This window comes from Pinus tabuliformis, chromosome X (assembly GCF_031772625.1).
Source record: "Pinus tabuliformis cultivar Carrire ecotype Pingquan chromosome X, CPIR1, whole genome shotgun sequence".
In the NCBI taxonomy this organism is placed as follows: Eukaryota; Viridiplantae; Streptophyta; class Pinopsida; order Pinales; family Pinaceae; genus Pinus; species Pinus tabuliformis.
The window spans coordinates 663,510,670-663,528,172 of record NC_142308.1 but is presented as its reverse complement, the minus strand read 5'-3'; the positions used below and the strand labels follow the sequence as shown (position 1 = coordinate 663,528,172).

Below are 17,503 nucleotides of genomic sequence, written 5' to 3'. Positions count from 1 at the left end.
TGTATGATGTCAGGGAATGGGTGAACTTCTGGGAATAGATATTTGGGTAAATTGGATTCCCAAAGGTGGATGTCATTGGCATGGTTTAGGAATCTATCCTTACTCCAGCAGTGGAGCTTCATAAGGTAGGCTGGGGTAGTAGTATCTTTTATTTGGAAATCCCTATCTGCTAGTGCCAAATGGTCGATGTCCAGGTGGGGGGTTGACACAGGTCTCACATCCAGAGAGGTTTGGGAAGCCATTTTTAGGAGGAAAGGTGTGAATTAGGCTTGTATAGGCTGTAGAAGTGAGGTTTGGGAAACTTTGGTATAGTGAGAGGGTTTTTGCAGTTTGCAAAAGAGGGGTTTTGGGTATACATGCAAATTACTCCTTAATTAGGCAAATGTAACAATTAATTTCAATTAGTTAATATTTAAATTGACTGTTCATTTCCAAATTGAGAGGGCGGTTCTGGTTTTTTCTCAAAAATACCTAGAAATTGGTGGTATAAGCTGAAAACTGGTTTCAATGGTGACTGTATATGGTACAGTTGCTTCAGTTGTGCACTGGATGCTTGAATTGGGTGTCCAGAGTGTGTTCGGGAAATAAACGACGGTCAATTTTGGTTGCAGTGGTTCAAGTTGGCGCAGGAAGGCTTAGGCAGCATTCACAGTGCAAGTGAGCGAAAAGAGTCGAAATGGGCTTCTTCGGCCTTTTAACTGGCAACGATTAGAATTTGGCGCGGAATTCATAAATGAATAGTGAATGGTTTTGGCTTTTGGAGGGGGGAGGCGGTTTCAGGGGCCATCGCACTACTTTTGGCAAGCAGGCGGTATTTCCTTGAGAGCACGTGATTTCGCCTCGAGCTGCCACGTAACAGAATGGGGCCCGAGAAAAACCGCAAATCTCACGTGCTCTCGGAATGGTAAAGGTCGGAGAGGGAATGAGCGTGATATGGATGCGCACTGTTAGATCTGGGGTTGGGAGATCTAATGGCTGTCACGTAGTCAAGATGCACGGAGGGGAATCAGGGTCAGGATTTGCGGCGCCTGAGGAGTTAATTACATTTAATTGTAATTAACTAATGAATAAAGTGGGGGTTTAAAAATATAATGAGCGGGTTAATGGAGTGGGACCCGGGTTAAATGTCGCGAGGTTTTCTTTAGCCACACCATGGGTTGGTGGGTTAATGGGTTTATTTCGGGAAATATAACTTTGAGGAGTTAATTAAATAATGCAGGGGGATAAAAACTTAGGATAAAGGGTTTTTTATGAGTTTTTTGGGGTAAAATATGGAAATTAATAAGGGGGAAGGTGATTTTTTCAATGGGGAAAAGGTTTCACACTAGGGAAAAGGGGTTTTGGGTAGGGGGAAGACCTTTGGAGGGTTATTTTCTAGGAAAATCTGTGAAACCAAGGGGTAAGGATCAAAATGAAGGGAAAAGGGTATTTTCATAAGACATGATGGGATAATGGGGAAATTAGTAAGTATGTAGTGGGGGTGAAATGAAATGAGGGGAAGTTAATCAAGTAAGCTTGTGAACATCTTTTCACTCTCATAAATGCTCCTGCACACTGAAACATAGGATTAAGCATGATAAATGTGCTTGTGATTTAACAACCTTGTACATTTGCAACCTTTCTTCTACCTACCCTTTACTTATCCTAACATTTTTTCTTCATTTTAATGGGTGTATTTAAGCTAGTAGACCCTTTCTTTCCTTTTCTTTTGGCAAGTGAACTATCTACTTCTAACCTTATAACTTCCAATGGCTCAGATTAAGCTTATGAGCACATTTTTATTTCTCTACCTAACTACTGATCTGCCAAGGTTAAACAGTTTGGCTAGATCTTTATTCTCTATCTATAAACATGAAATTTAAAGCATGAATTGCTCAAGATTAAGCTATTTGACTATCATGGGCTATGGCATTTATGACAAGCTGCACACAACCATTATTTTTCACATAAAATTAAAAGTATTGGCACTTGAATTTGCACATTTTCATGATCTGTTTTTGTTTGGGGTTCATATTTTTCGCTTTTCTTTTTCTTTTTGTCCTTTGATTATTCTTTTAGGACATACCCACTTTACATTTTTTAATTTTTTAATATGGAAAACATTTTGTAGAAAGCAAAAGTATGTACAATATTACAAGACTAACCATAGCCAATTCAAAATTATGAATCCTATTATTATAGGACCCTAACAAAACTGATTGCGGAATCCATAATATATCATGGGGGAGATTCTCTAACCTTGTACTCCTGTACTCTTTGAACTTGATTAACTCTTTAGGGTTTAGACAAGATTTGGCTAACATTTCGACCTGTTGATGGTCTCATTCTAAAAATGCCAAACTTTGACCTACGATGTGAAATTCTAGGCTACTTTGGTTGGATCATACTGCCGAGGTCGAATAGTGGGAAATTTCATACAAAATATATTCTCAATTTCAAGCGTTGCATGCTTGAAATTCTATAAAGTAAAAACTACACAACGAATAGGAAAAGATGGCTAGATAGACTTTTTGGCTTCCTTAAGGGATTTGGTTAAGCCATTGCCCATAGTTTGATAGGCAACTTCTCGGGCTAAAAGCTTGTCAGGTACATAGAGAGGGAGGACATGCCAGAAAACTAGGCTTCCATAAATCCTAACATAGGTGAATAATTCCTCTCTAAACCATTTGCCTATAGCTCTAAGTTCATCCATAGCTTTTCTTGAAAACCTAGGAGGTCTTTCATAAAAAATGACTTGGTACAAGGGTAACATCATTCCATAACATATTTTATAGAAATGGGGCTGGTAATTGAACTCCTAGAGGATATTATGGTAAATATGGATCAAGGTAGGGTCTTCAAGGGTCCATTTCCATCCCATAGATGGAAAGTCAGAGGTGAAACATACTGCATCCATAATATAAGCACTCATGTAGAAAGGAGGCACAGTATTGGTATTAATATTGTGCTTTCTTCGGTAGGCTAGGAGTTGAGAGACTAGATTGTTGGATAAGATAGTGGCCCAATCCATAATATAGGATTCAGAGGCAACTTCCATTAGGGGAACCCATTCTATTGTGAACTTCTATGTATTAGGTTGTCTGAATAGCAACAATGTGACATTGAGGACTAGCAAGGGAGGCTAGAGAATATATACCATTGTCTTCATGTTTGTTTTTATTCGGCTCGCGCCTCCACTTCCTTATCAGGTTCGACTGAAATGCATTTTTTGCAGAAAACTTCTGATGAAACTGTGCATTATAGATTTTCTGTGGCTTTGGAAGATGACATGTCCTTCTTAAATCTTTAGCTTTAAATGACCCAATTAGCATCTGTGTCCTCAGGGTTATGAAGGTTCTATCTATGATGTTCACATTGTCAATAATCCATTTGACCAAATCAGTGTATGGCATAATGTTTGGCCGATTTTCAATTCGATGGTGATGGGAATTGGCGACGTCTGTCTAGGTGGTTTCTGAAGTCGATGTAGATTCATTTGGTTGTGTTACTTGTCTTGTAACTACTCTGGGTTCTTCTTCTTCAAATAATCTGTATATTTCTTCCCAAGAAGAACACCCAGAGTCTATAGTGCATGTCGTATTAGAGAACAATGGAGGCATCTCAGTAACCTCTGTAGTAGGTGGAGCCAGCTGTGGTGGCACCATTGGTTTCTTGTTCTTCTTAGTGGCTCTTGACATTTTGCCTGAATTCTGTTTATCGGGACTAGCCTGCAATAGAGAGAATACAAAGAATAAGGAGAAAACACTTAGAGTTAGAAACTTAAGGCGAGAATGGTAAAATAGCATGAAAATAGGAATTTAACGCAAAATATTGAAACACTAAATGTGATCAATCAAATCATTTACATTACTAAGAACCATCAATACCATTATAACTAATCATAAATGAAAAATTGTGGGTTCACGAGTTCTTTGTACAAGTCAGCACTTCACCGGATTATTGTGCATCACAATTTTCTTTGGTATGTATCGTAAGATCATTCCTCTACTGATATGTGAGGTATCAACCATTTATATATGCGGAAAAAGACTTGTAGTAGGAATTATCGCATCGAAAGTTCCCTTGACAAGACTCATCTTGAGTTTTGTGATGCAATATGAGTATTGCGATGAGGAAACTGCGATGGAGTACTTCTCGCGATATCGAAGAAATCTTTATCGGGAGGTTGGAGTTGTGGTAACAATGGAAAGTGTCGATATAAATTTAGGCTATTCTATTTGCAATGATGATGTGGCTTTCTCACGGGACTAATTTTGACCTTTGCATGTGTGGAGGTTTTTTCTTTATTAAGTTATATATGACCTATCATTAATTCATTAAGTCTTAGGAAATTCACATTGTGTTTTTGCTTAAAAGCCTGCTTTTCTCTAACCTATACGATTGCTGATATGCGATATGTGAAGGGTCCTCATAAATTTTTGCTTAAGTTTTTTGAATTCCAATATATTTAAGGCCTAAGTGCAGATAACATATTTTTGGGTTTTTTAGGAATCTTGTTTTATTTAATTATTAAAAGGCTCTATACTAAAATTTTTAAAGGGTCCCCATTATTGGCTAAGTTAACTTATCTAATCATAATGGGGGGTTGTTGAATGACACAAAAATTGGTGATTCACTGGAAGAACCAGTTATCTCTAAGAAAAATAATGAAATTTAAACTTAATCAGAAGCAAAAAATAATTAGGAAAGAAAAACTATTTTGAAATGTTAGGATAAATAAGATTACTCTGAATAAAAAAAAATAATTTCATTGTAACTTTCTTGCAACCTTTTATAGATGAAAATCTTCACTATCTGCATCAGTCATTAATTAGTTGTAAAGATAAAGCAGGGGGTTATTGAAGCTTAGCTTTTAAGATGAACTTGCTTTGTCACAGGTAGAGCCACTGCTGCCAGCAGGCATCCATAGCCTCGATAGGGTTACCTTTTAACTGATAATGAACCAGGATCCCATCCACTTTAGTTGTAATCTTTAGAGGCAATATATATAATTTTTTTTTTCTTTATTTCTTTTTTGAAGATATATATATATATATATATATATATAAATATATATATATATATATATATTTTAAAAGCCACTGTCCTGGTTTGGTAGCCAGATGATGAAAATGCCATTCATAGGTTGTAATAAAGTTGAACAAGCTAGCTCATGATGAGACTCCTTGTCTTATGATTATATAACCATAAGCCATTATCCTGGTTTGGTGGCCAGTAGTGACAATGTCAACCTATTATTTTCCCATGATCATGGTAAGTAGGCTCTTGATGAGACCTCTTATCTTTTAAATTTATTATATTTTTGAATTACACTCTAAAAATATATGACTATTGGATGGGGAGGTTCATTCACTCCTTAAGAGTATCAGATGACAATTGAAGTTTAAGGTGCTGAAGCTCCAAATAGTCTTTACTTTTTTTTAAAGAAAACCTTTCCTGACTGATAACTAGATTGAAGATTTTATAAGTGTCTTTAGGTCGAAAGAGGCTTCAACTTCAATGGAAAAAGATTTTAGAGTTTTATAATAATTACCCAATTCTTCAATTTCATAATTATTTCCTAAAAAAATTATACTTTGAGAAGTCAAAAATCATAGAATGATTAGAGATAATGATAAAAAGCCATTTGTATGTTACTTAACATTATTTATACTACAAACACCGGTATGCATATATGAATATTTACATATTTACATTAGAACTGATGTTCCTTCAAGAAAAATACTTTTTTGAGAGTTATCCCATTAACAGGAAGAGCATCCCTCTTTCCTTGTAAATCTTGCACAATAAAAGTTGATGGGCCTAATTGCTCAACAATTTGAAATGGTCCAAGCCACAATTTTTGAAATTTAGTGTGTTTTCCTTTGTCTCCATGTGCCTTGTCCCATTTCAAGACTAAGTCTCCAATTTGAAATTTTTTCTTTTTAACTGAGCTTGCATCAAAGGAAGATTTTACTAGCTGTTGATGGTGAGCATGTGTTTGTTTGGATTTTTCCCTTTCTTCTTCTAATTTAAGTATTTGTGGCATCCTTAATTGCAGAGAAGAAGAAGGATTTTCTTTGATAAATTTTAGCATAGTTGATGAGGGAAGGACTAGATTAGGAGGGAGAATAACCTCCTTCCAATACACTATATTAAAAGGAGAAGTACCTATGGAGGCCTTCTTAGTTATTCTATCATCCCATAGAGAAAAAATCATAGATTTATGCCAATTCTTTTGGCTTTGATCAACAATTCGCTTAATAATCCTAATGAGGTTTTTATTAGTTGATTATGCTAAACCATTTCCCTGGGGATAATAATTAGCAGAGTATGTAAGTTTAAAGCCTCTTTTTAAAGCAAACTCAGTCATATTGTTTCCTAAAAAGTAAGATGCGTTATAAAAAATGAGTCCATTGGGTATACCAAACTTGGTAATAATGTATTGATCAATGAATTCAGTGATATTGTCAGAATTGGCTACTTTAAGCATTATCACTTCAAACCATTTTTTGAAATAATTTGTAGGTAGTAAGGATAAACCTATGTTGCTTAGAGGAGTGAGGAACAATCTCACCAATAATATACAATCCCCATTGTTCAAAGGGGTTTTCAATGTTGACCAATTGAAGAGGTAAGGCAAGTTTTCTCTGTCTTCCTGCAACAGTTTGGAAAATTTTACACTTTCTAACATAGGCATGTGTATCCTTGAAAAGAGTTGGCTAGTAGTATCCAACATGCAGGATTTTGTGAGAAGTGATGTCTCCTCCAAAGTGTCCACCAGCTGGTCCATCATGTAATTCATGCAAAACCCTTTTTGCTTAATATTTTTCTAAGCACCTTAACAAAATCGAATCATAATTTTTTCTAAATAACACATCATCAATGAGTTCATATTGATTGGATTTCAGCCTTAAATCCATTTTACTTTTGTAATTGAGTTCGAGTGGAACATAAGCATTCATTAAATAAAAAATGAGATCACCGTATTGAGATTCAGTATCAATAAGGCATACCTCAGATATCTGGACAGTGTTACCTGATTCCTCATCAACTGATATATTAGAAGCTCCAATAATTAGTCTACAAAAACCTTGACCTCTTACAATTTTAGCAGGTTTAACTTCAATGTCATATTCTTGCAGAGCAGTGACCCAATTTTCTCTCTTTTCTCCCAATTATTTTTGAACAAGCAAATGTCTTAATACTGGGAATGGGACAATTATGTTAGTATGAGTTTTCAAAAGAAAAGACCTAAAGTGTTTAATGGACTTAAAGACTGCAAAGGCTTATTTCTCCACTTCTAAATAGTTAAGCTCTGCTCCTTGTAAGTTGGAGCTGAAGAAGGAGATAGGTGCCTCTATTTTTTGATCATTGATTTGTGTTAGAACTGCAACATAGGATAACTCGGAAGCAAATGTATACAAAATGAATTGATCAGAAAAGTTGGGAGTTATTAAAGAGGGAGAATCAATAATAGCTTGTTTGATTAACTCAAATGATTCTCTTTCATTATGTCCCCATTTAAAAACTGAGTTTTTCTTGATCATAGCTTGTAGAGGTAAGACAATTTGAGAAAAATTGGAACAAATATTTTCACAAAATTAATCTATCCTAGGAAAGATTGCATTGATTTCTTATTATGAGGCAAAGGAATATCATAAATTGCCTTGATTCTATCAGGATCTATGCAAATCCCTTCCTTGGATACAATAAATCCTAGAAGTTTCCCTTCACTAAGTGCAAAGTATGACTTCTTGGGGTTTAATGAAATCCCATATTTAATACACCTTTCAAGAATCTATTTTAAATCATGATAATGATTGTTCCTTTTCTTGGAATATATAGTAATATCATCCAAGTAAACAATAACAATTTTATTGATCAAACCTCTAAAGGAAATGTCCATAGCTCGTTGGAAGGTTTCTCCTGCATTTATTAATCCAAAAGGAATTTTTTGATATGCATAAGTTCCCCATTTAGTCCTGAAAGTAGTCTTTAATCTGTCATCTGGATGAACAAGGATTTGGTTATACCCTGAGAATCTGTCTGGAAAAGACACCCGTTAAGAACCTACTACTGACTGCAAGGTTTGTTCCATGGGTGGCAGTGGAAAGTTGTCTTTGTCACAGGATTTATTTAAATTTCTAAAGTCGATGCAAATGCAAATATCACCATTCTTGTTCCTGACAGGTACCAGATTTGAAACCCACTTAGAGTGCCTAACTAGAAAAATGATTTTGGCCTTGAGGAGTTTGTTCAGTTGACTCCAACAATACCAGGGAGATGTGGTGGTCATGTAAGTTTCCTGTTTAATGCTATGTGTTTTCATAACTTGTAAAGATGTGTGAGCACATGGGGATAGTTGGCCACAACATCCCCCTCTTTAATGCCTGGGGTGATGATAGGGTGGAGGGCCTTCTCCCCTCCCTCGTTAGGCACACGTTCCAACAACCCCATTGGGTTAATATTACTTATATTATTAGTACTATAGTATTATTATTATTATTTATATCTTTTCTATAATTTATACTACTTATAATATTTTTTTCTATATTAGTATTACTTATTATATTAGTTTTACATTATTATTATTAATGCTTATATATCACTAGTATTATTGATAATATTAGTACTTTAGTATTACTATATAATATTTATATCTATATTTCTTGTACTATAATATTAATAGGATTAACATTTATATTACTAACATTATTGTACCTATAATTATTAATATACATATCTAATTCCTCTAATACTATAATATTAATATAATATTTTTTTTTTAAACATAATTGAGTAGTTATTTGTATTAAATCCATGCCTGGATGTGGAAAATACCTGGAAATTATTTACATTTCAGCAAGTTCATAGGGTCCTTTGGGAGAGGACATACTATCAGGACTAAGTAATTATAGATAAAAGATACTATGATATCACTGCAACATACATAGATTCTACAAAATCGCGATAACAAAAAAACAAATTTATAAAATTCTCCCATCACAGAGGAGATTTGGTGTTTTCATCTGCTAGTTGATTTAGATCAAAGTCCTAAGGTCCCTAAGGTGGAACAATAGCTCCATTTGATTGAGTGTCATTTTCTGTATTAATTTCTTTAAGGTAGAGTTCCTCGAGCTATTTGCAAAGAGCGTTAATATCATTATCTTGGCGAGCATAATTGTGATTTAGAGTCTGACTTTTATCAGAGACAAAGGATATGAAATTGTCTTGCTAAAGATTATGCCATTACTTGTCCATTATTTCCACGTGGAGGGGTTGTTCGAGGCTATTGCTAACATAGCTAGGAAATTCAGAGGAACCTGAGGAATTATGATTGGAAGAGATTGTGACTTGGATGGGAGGGTGGCTAAAAGGAACAAATGGGTTAGTGAGATCTAGGATTTGAAAAATAAGAGGGTGGATAAGGGGAGCTCAAAGAGCTGCTATGAAAGAGTAGGGAGCCAAAGGAGAAAGCAAAGTCCAAGAGAGACCAGAGGATACATAAGAGAAATGACTAGAGGCAATCAAGTTAAATAATAGAAGAACAAGACTTGAGGAGTTTATGCAAATCCCTAAAGAACCATACACCACTTGAGAGAATGCAAACAAGAGAATGGTGGAGTATACATTACCATAAATTACTTCATGCCCAATGGAAACATACAACAAATAATTGAAGATGACGCACACTCTGACCACACTACTAAGATTTTCAAAGAGGGATCATGAGGGAGGAACTCTTGTGAATAAAACTCTGTTGCCAAATCAGACACCTTTTCCCAGTACTTTGTAGAGCCAACTGGAGTGGAGGAAAAATTTTGTCAATTGGAGATGTTTAATCGAGTCAAAGGCATAAGATTCATAGATGACCCGTGAGGGACCAGAGTAAGTTGACACCAAATTTCTAGAAGAGGAGATAAGGGCAGGATATCTAGAGGGAAATATCTACTCAATGAGAATAGGGAAACAAAGTTGTGAGAGAAGCCAAAAATTACCATGCATTTAATCTCAAGAAGGCATCTCTCCCACATGAGATTGATCTCATTTCCATTAAGGCTCTAGGGAATAATTCATTCTATCATTATCAAATCTTAGAGTGGAGGATCCTTGGGTTTTACTTTTCAACATGGGAGATGAGGGGATATAATGGCATCCCATGCATGGGAGCCACAAACAATTGGTTCCACGACATCTAATATCAAAGTTTTTGGAACTTTGGTTATAATGGATTTCATAATGTCAAGGATGATCTTCATGTAACATTGAGGGGGGTAGGACATATAATGAGGGGAAGTCATAAGTATCTAGGGAATTGGGTATATATACTTGTTTCCATTTATATCCCTCTTCCCTTCAACTAGAATACCAACTAGGTTTTCTTGATAATCCGCCTCATTGTTTTTCTTGCAGAGGATATGGAAGAGAGAGATGGAGGTGATGGGGTTGAGATAACACTTGATTCTTTTGAGCAATAGCATAAAGAGGCTTTCACAAATGTGAGTGTTATTGGTCAAATGCTAAATAATGAGCATCGAATCTACTAGGATGATGAGGTCTAGAATTCATTGATCACAGACTATCATTAGTCCCAAAAGAAGACCATATAACTTGGCTTGATTTTTTATTTTCCTACCTAGATCCTAAGCATATTGAATTACCATTTTTCCATCGGGATTAGTGAGAATCCCTCCCCTCCTGCCGTCCCTATATAACAATATTATTTAATAGTATTATTATTAATATTTTTACTTACAATACTAGAGTATTAATATAAATATATATAATTACAATAATTCTAATACATATTGATAACATTAATGTATTATCATTTATATTCCTATTATTATTTATATTTCATCATTGATCTTCTCATATTTATCCTTCCCCTATCATTTTGAATCTATTAATATTTTTTCTCCTCCTTTTTTGCATACTTGACATTTGTTCTTGAAGTTGAATCTAGTTGGGGATTCAAAATGTTGATCGTTGTGGAAGATGAATACCATGGTAAATTCTTGAAAAATCCATTTAGGGATTTCGAGCATTTTCATTTTCCATGTTTTGTGTTCCATTATTTATTTATTTATTTGGAAATTCAAGTATTGCGATATCATGGATTTAGGATTTCGAGCATTTTCATTTTCCATTTAGGGACTTCGAGCATTTTCATTTTCCATGTTTTGAATTTTTTTGAATTTTTCATGACCTAATGGCTTGAATTCAATCCAATGTTCCATTATTTATTTATTATATTTACTGTTCCATTATTTATTTATTTATTATATTTACTTATTTATTAGATTTCTAGTGACCTAATGGCTTGAATCCAATCCAATCTAATGTTCCATTATTTATTCACTTATTTATTATATTTACTTATTTATTATTCTATTTTAGAATGACTTGAATCCAATCGAATGTTCCATTATTTATTTACTTATTTATTATTTTATTTTAGAATGGCTTGAATCCAATCCAATGTTCCATTAGAGCTATTATTATATTTACTATTCCATTATTTATTTACTTATTTATTATTCTATTTTAGAATATCCAATAGTCCATTATTATTTACTTATTTATTATTCTATTTTAGAACATTTGCTTGTTTATTATATTTACTTATTTATTATTCTATTTTATTTTAAAATGGCTTGATCCAATGTTCCATTATTTATTAAATTATTTACTTATTTTTTATTTTATTTAATTATTTACTTATTTATTATTCTATTTTAGAACATTTACTTGTTTATTATATTTACTTATTTATTATTCTATTTTATTTTAAAATGGCTTGAATCCAATCCAATGTTTCATTATTTATTTACTTAAATATTATTCTATTTTATTTTATTTACTTATTTATTATTCTATTTTATTTTAAAATGGCTTGAATCCAATCCAATGTTTCATTATTTATTTACTTAAATATATTCTATTTTATTTTAAAATGACAGGATCCAATTGTTTATTATATTTACTTATTTATTATTCTATTTTATTTTAAAATGGCTTGAATCCAATCCAATGTTTCATTATTTATTTACTTAAATATTATTCTATTTTATTTTAAAATGGCTGGATCCAATGTTCCATTATTTATTTAATTATTTACTTATAAAAATTATTATTTTATTTTAAAATATTTAATTATTTACTTATAAAAATTATTATTTTATTTTAAAATGGCTTGGATTGGATCCAATGTTCCATTATTTATTTGATTATTTATTATTCTAGAATATTACTTATTTATTATTCTATTCATTTATTTAAATATTTACTATTTTTTATTTATTATTCTATTTATTTATTTAAATATTTACTATTTTTTATTTATTATTCTATTTATTTATTTAAATATTTACTATTTTTTATTTATTATTCTATTTATTTATTTAAATATTTACTATAAAAATAAATATTTACTATTTTTATTTAATTATTCTAAAATATTAATTATTTATTATTCTATTTGTTTATTTAAATATTAAATATTTTCTTTTAGAATATTTATTTGATCCGAATAATCAGTACCTTTAATGGTTTCGCTGACATGCTAAATAAGGAAGAAAATACATCATAAAAATTGCGTCAGTGCAATTGCACAATGTATGTGGGATAAAGAAATTCCCATGAAGATCAATAGTCGTAACTAATTTATGGGTGAAATTGATGACTGTTGAGTGTTAACTTTTGAGAACCATATCTTAAATTTTGGAAGGCCAAATCAAGCAAACAATCGCCCATTGGAAATTTTGGAATGCGAGTAACATTTTAGGAAAATTATTTTTGCCAAATAGATTGTAAAAATTTCTGCAAATTTGGTTAAAAAAACTCATGCATTTGTTTATAAAAAGAAAAAGAAAAAATACCAGAATATTACCCAAAAAATAAAAAATGAAAAATGGAAAAGGATAAAACCTAATCGCTGATATTTATTATTTAAATATATTGTGTAATTTCATTTACAAATTGACTTGGTGTTGAAATTTTTATTTAATTAGATTAATTGGTTATTTAATATATTGTGTAATTTTATTTACAAATTAACTTGGTGTTGAAATTTTTATTAATTAGATTTATTGATACTTTCATTTAAATTTTTTAACAATTTCATATTTGTAAATGAAAATATTTAAAATAAGTTTATAAATAAAATAATATAGACAAAGTAAATAATAAAAGTTCATTCTAAATACTATGATTTTTCTAATTAAGAATTTTATTGATGATTAGTTTCTAGTTTCTAGATTGATGGTTTTTCAATTGTTTTAGATAAATATAACTATAATCTTAAATAAAGGCATGAGTGGACGAGAACTTAAATTGATATTCCACTTATTAATTCATTTTTATTTTATTGTTTTCAGAGTATTTTCATTTTAATGTTAATATTAATAATTATATTTGAATGTTAATATAATTAACAATTCAAATATAATTATTGATATTTACACCTTTACAGGTATCTGACAATCCTTCGCATAACGTATCTGTGTTGGTCCGACCTGCGGCCTTCATCCCGTATGTTAAACAAACCACTGGTACTTCTTCAATTCGAAAACTTTGAACACTTTGTCATTGATATTGTGAATTATGCCCCTGCAATTTGAGATATCAAATTCCCAATATTATCAATGGCTTGCACGTGATAATTATCCCGGAAAATAAAAGGAAAATCCACGGTCATCTTTAAGCCTATTTCTCTGCGGCAGAGGATGTGGAAATAATTAGCGGATGATGAAAATATCTGTATCGGCTTGCTTGAATATCCAACCAACTGGTGGACTCCACATTCTCAATTTTCATCTCTTTTCTCCGAGCATCAACAGCCTCCCGGGCGAAAGCCTTGACATCCGAAGGAACTACACCGCTGTCATCGTCACCAAAAATGGGGAAAAGGGATTCGAAAAGCAAAATGCAAGCCTTTCTATTGGGAGAAAAAGGGGGCCTCTTCTTCTCTCCGAGAATCATGCCACCTTCTGAGAAATCATAGCCCTCCAGAGCATTCATCACCAGCTTCGCCGCATCCGGGACTTTAAGGAGAGCCTCGGACAGTTCGTTCCGAAGTGTTTCGACCTCTTTCAGGTTGCGATATCCCTTCTTCTCAAGATGGTGCCATCTTGTAGCTTAGTGCTTTAAATTAAAATAATTCGAGATTTATAGTGATAGTAGCGTTTGGAGGAATTGCAGCAAACCCCTCTTCAACATCATTACCCTAGGTGTACGTAGGTTTTATGGTGAGAGTCAGATTTTCTGCTTTCTTTGTTGTTTTGACTGCAATGGCAGGGCGAAAGTGAAATGCCCGTGGCAAAATTTCCAGAAGAAGGCGTGGAGCTTTATGTAAATGATGGAGGTATCGTGAATAGTAAATGTTCTGCCTTGGTCCCATCCTTTGATAACTTGGCCTTGGCTAAGCTTGAAAGTAAAGAGCTCTCCTTTGTCTCTTGAAGATACAAGGACTGTGGTGAAAAGGAACCTGTGCTTCCATTTCTTGGGAAACTTACATCATAAACAGAGGCTGAGGTATCTTCAAGGACTGTGGTGAAAAGGAACCTGTGCTTCCATTTTTTGGGAAACTTACATCATAAACCGAGGCTGAGGTGCCATTTTGGGGATTGATAATTGTTTGTGTACTGATTTGCGTTGGCTGTCATTTAATTGTTAGGTTCTATTTCCCAATCTTCTCGTTGTAAAAGTAAGTTTTTGAATGAGAAATGTCCATTCTATAGGAGGCACCCATAGTGGATAACATTGTGGCAAAAATCATTTGCATATTAGGGTTTATCTATTGAGACAATGGCCAAACTTGAAGATGCATTAAAGTTATTGAATATCCTAATACATTCCACCGTAGACGAGATGGTAACCATCAGCAAGGGAAATCTTTCTAACATTAAAATATGTCTGCAAAATGTAAAGGAAAAGATTGATTTTTTGCAACTAGAGTCTCAAATCTAGCGAGATGAGTTACAACAGAAAAAACATCATTTTGAATCGTTTTCTGTTCAGAACAATTCTCTATTCAAGATTGAAACAAACTCCCATCAACAACAAGAATATGAAGTTCAGGTTGATTTAGTTCTCAGTTCAAGAGAAAATTTGCATGCAAAAGTAGAAAATCAGTTTGCACTTCCAAAGCCAATCATCAGAGCTTGTCCATAACAAGCACAAAACAGGTCTTGGATATGATAATGAGGTTTCCTTTCATATTCCAGATTACTCAAAGCCCATCTAGTTTCTGAGTGCTGGATTTCTTCATGACAATTCACTTTTAGCTATTTCACATTCTGCTCCTTTTCCACAGCAGCAACAATAGAATGTTAAATGCCAACATTGTGACAGAGTTGTCCATATAAAAGATCATTGTTTTTATCTTCATCCATGTAAGCACTGTCATAAAACCAGTCATTCTTCAAACAAATGCTTCAAAAACAAGCCTACTGCAAGAACAAGATTCATATTGGATGGATCGCTTCTTGGCAATGGGCATCGACAGCCAAGAAGATATTTCAGTCATATGTTTGAACTTGTTCTACAGTATTGAACAGTCTTGCAGTTGAGGTTTCTCCATCATCTCACCTTGTATCTGACAGGGGGGGAATGATGGTCATTTACAAGCTTTAAAGCCACATCAAGCGAGCCTGAGCCACAACCTGCCATACCAGATTCAGAGTTGTAGCCAGAGACAAAGATGCCCTTGAGCGTGCCTTTAGTTGGGGACACTTCCTTTAGCAGAAGACTTCAGCTTCTTGCCAGTTTTGGAAGAGTTCCAGGAATTGCATTAAGCATTCCGGAGTTGTTGGTCATCCTTAAACCATCACAGATTGAGACCCCCCTTTTCAAGTTGAGGTTCTTCCTTTTATGTAGGGTGAGACCTCCCTTTTATGGTTTGAAGGTTTCCCTCTTCAAAACATCAGGGGCACTTCCTCTAGCAGAAGACCTGAGCTTCATGCTAGACTTGGAAGAGTTCCGAGAACTACACTAAGCGTTCCAGTGTTGGTGGTCATCCTTAAACCAACCCCCTTATACCAACATTTCAGAGAGCACATTCAGCCTAGCGCTGCCATGCATTTTTGCACATTTTGTATTACATCTCTCTTCTTGGACTCGTACATACCCCTTCAGATTAAGGGAGGGAATGTTGGACACCTAATCCTTTATGGATTGGTGTGGAATATGAACAGCCACCAGAGTCCAAGAGATGTTGGAAGCTGAATCCAACAGTGATGTACAATGTATTATAAATGAACATCTTGTGAATAATATATGCAATCTAATGCTTATCTTCTACATTCGTTGTTTGCATTCCATGTGAGTTTAACAAAAAGGAAGAAACCTGTAACCATATAATGGCTTAGGAAAATATTGCCCTTGATTTGATAGTATTTTTTTGAAAGAATATGAAGGATGAGTAGAAAGAGGAAAGTGATTGCAACCAAAAAAAGAGAAGGAAGATTAATTATAAAATACTACTCATTCTATGTAGAATGGGGTTGGAAACCTTGTAATCAAGACTTGATATTTTTATTAGTCTTAGTGTAATTTCAAATTCTTGTGGGTTTGAAAATCTAGAAATAAAACTTGTACATTTTTATAAAGGTTTAAATAAGGATTGAAGACTTGATGGTTGGAAAATATATAATTCATTTTTTCATATTTGTATCAAATGAATGAAGGCTAATGGATTTTGCTTGGATTTGATACTGAAGAACTATTTCTAAATATTAAATACAAGTAAAAGCTAATTCATGATCAATTTGTCTTATTGTGTATTTTTGTCAATTAATTTATCGAGTTTTATTCAACACTGAGATTGTTTGGTGAAATATGATAATATGGTTATGAATTTGATTACACAGACATATTTTAATATCATTTGTATGTGGAAATTTCTTCTTATTCATGTTATTGGGATATGTATTGTGATTTTTGCTAGAAGAATAATGAATTTCTTCTTATTTTCTAGTAATGAATTAGATGTATTTGATCAATCTCTTTATCACTATTAGATTAAGATTAGATGAAAGATTGCATTTACATAATTAAATACTACTACATTTACGATTTAGAAGAAATTCAATGAGAAAGTATTTTTTTTGAGAAGTTATCTCTTTAGTGTCATTTGGGCCCACACATCGATGGAAATCACAACATCAAATAAAAGCAAGTCTAATTCACATTTTCCATTGGGCAATTTTCCCTTTGTTGGTAGAGGAATTTTTTTGACTATCAACAATTTGCAGACCTAGCAAGATAATCCTTTGGAGTTATTTTTGGGAATGTATTTAACTAATAGTAATGGATCCTATTACTATGTTGAAAAATGAATTTAGTTTTTGGGGGCCTATCAAAAGCATTCCTAAGAAGACAGTCACTTGCTTGTTGAAAATTGAGCTTTAATGTAGAGGGTGGAATCTCTATTTTTACTACATTTTTAAATTTAATATTATTTGCAATAATTTAGATATATGTGTTGAAAATGGCATCTACAGATTGTTTACTTTGACTA

The 17,503-nt window shown here is 33.2% G+C and overlaps 1 protein-coding gene across 1 annotated transcript in view; it reads right to left on the bottom strand.

The window, feature by feature from the left end:
- Positions 1-14,004, bottom strand: part of LOC149141711 (putative boron transporter 2) — a 63,858-nt gene extending 49,854 nt beyond the window's left edge. Inside the window, exon 1 of the mRNA XM_089451308.1 lies at positions 13,756-14,004. Coding sequence (XP_089307434.1) covers positions 13,756-14,004 — 249 coding nt within the window. The remainder of the gene's footprint in view (positions 1-13,755) is intronic.
- Positions 14,005-17,503: the final 3,499 nt, after the last annotated feature.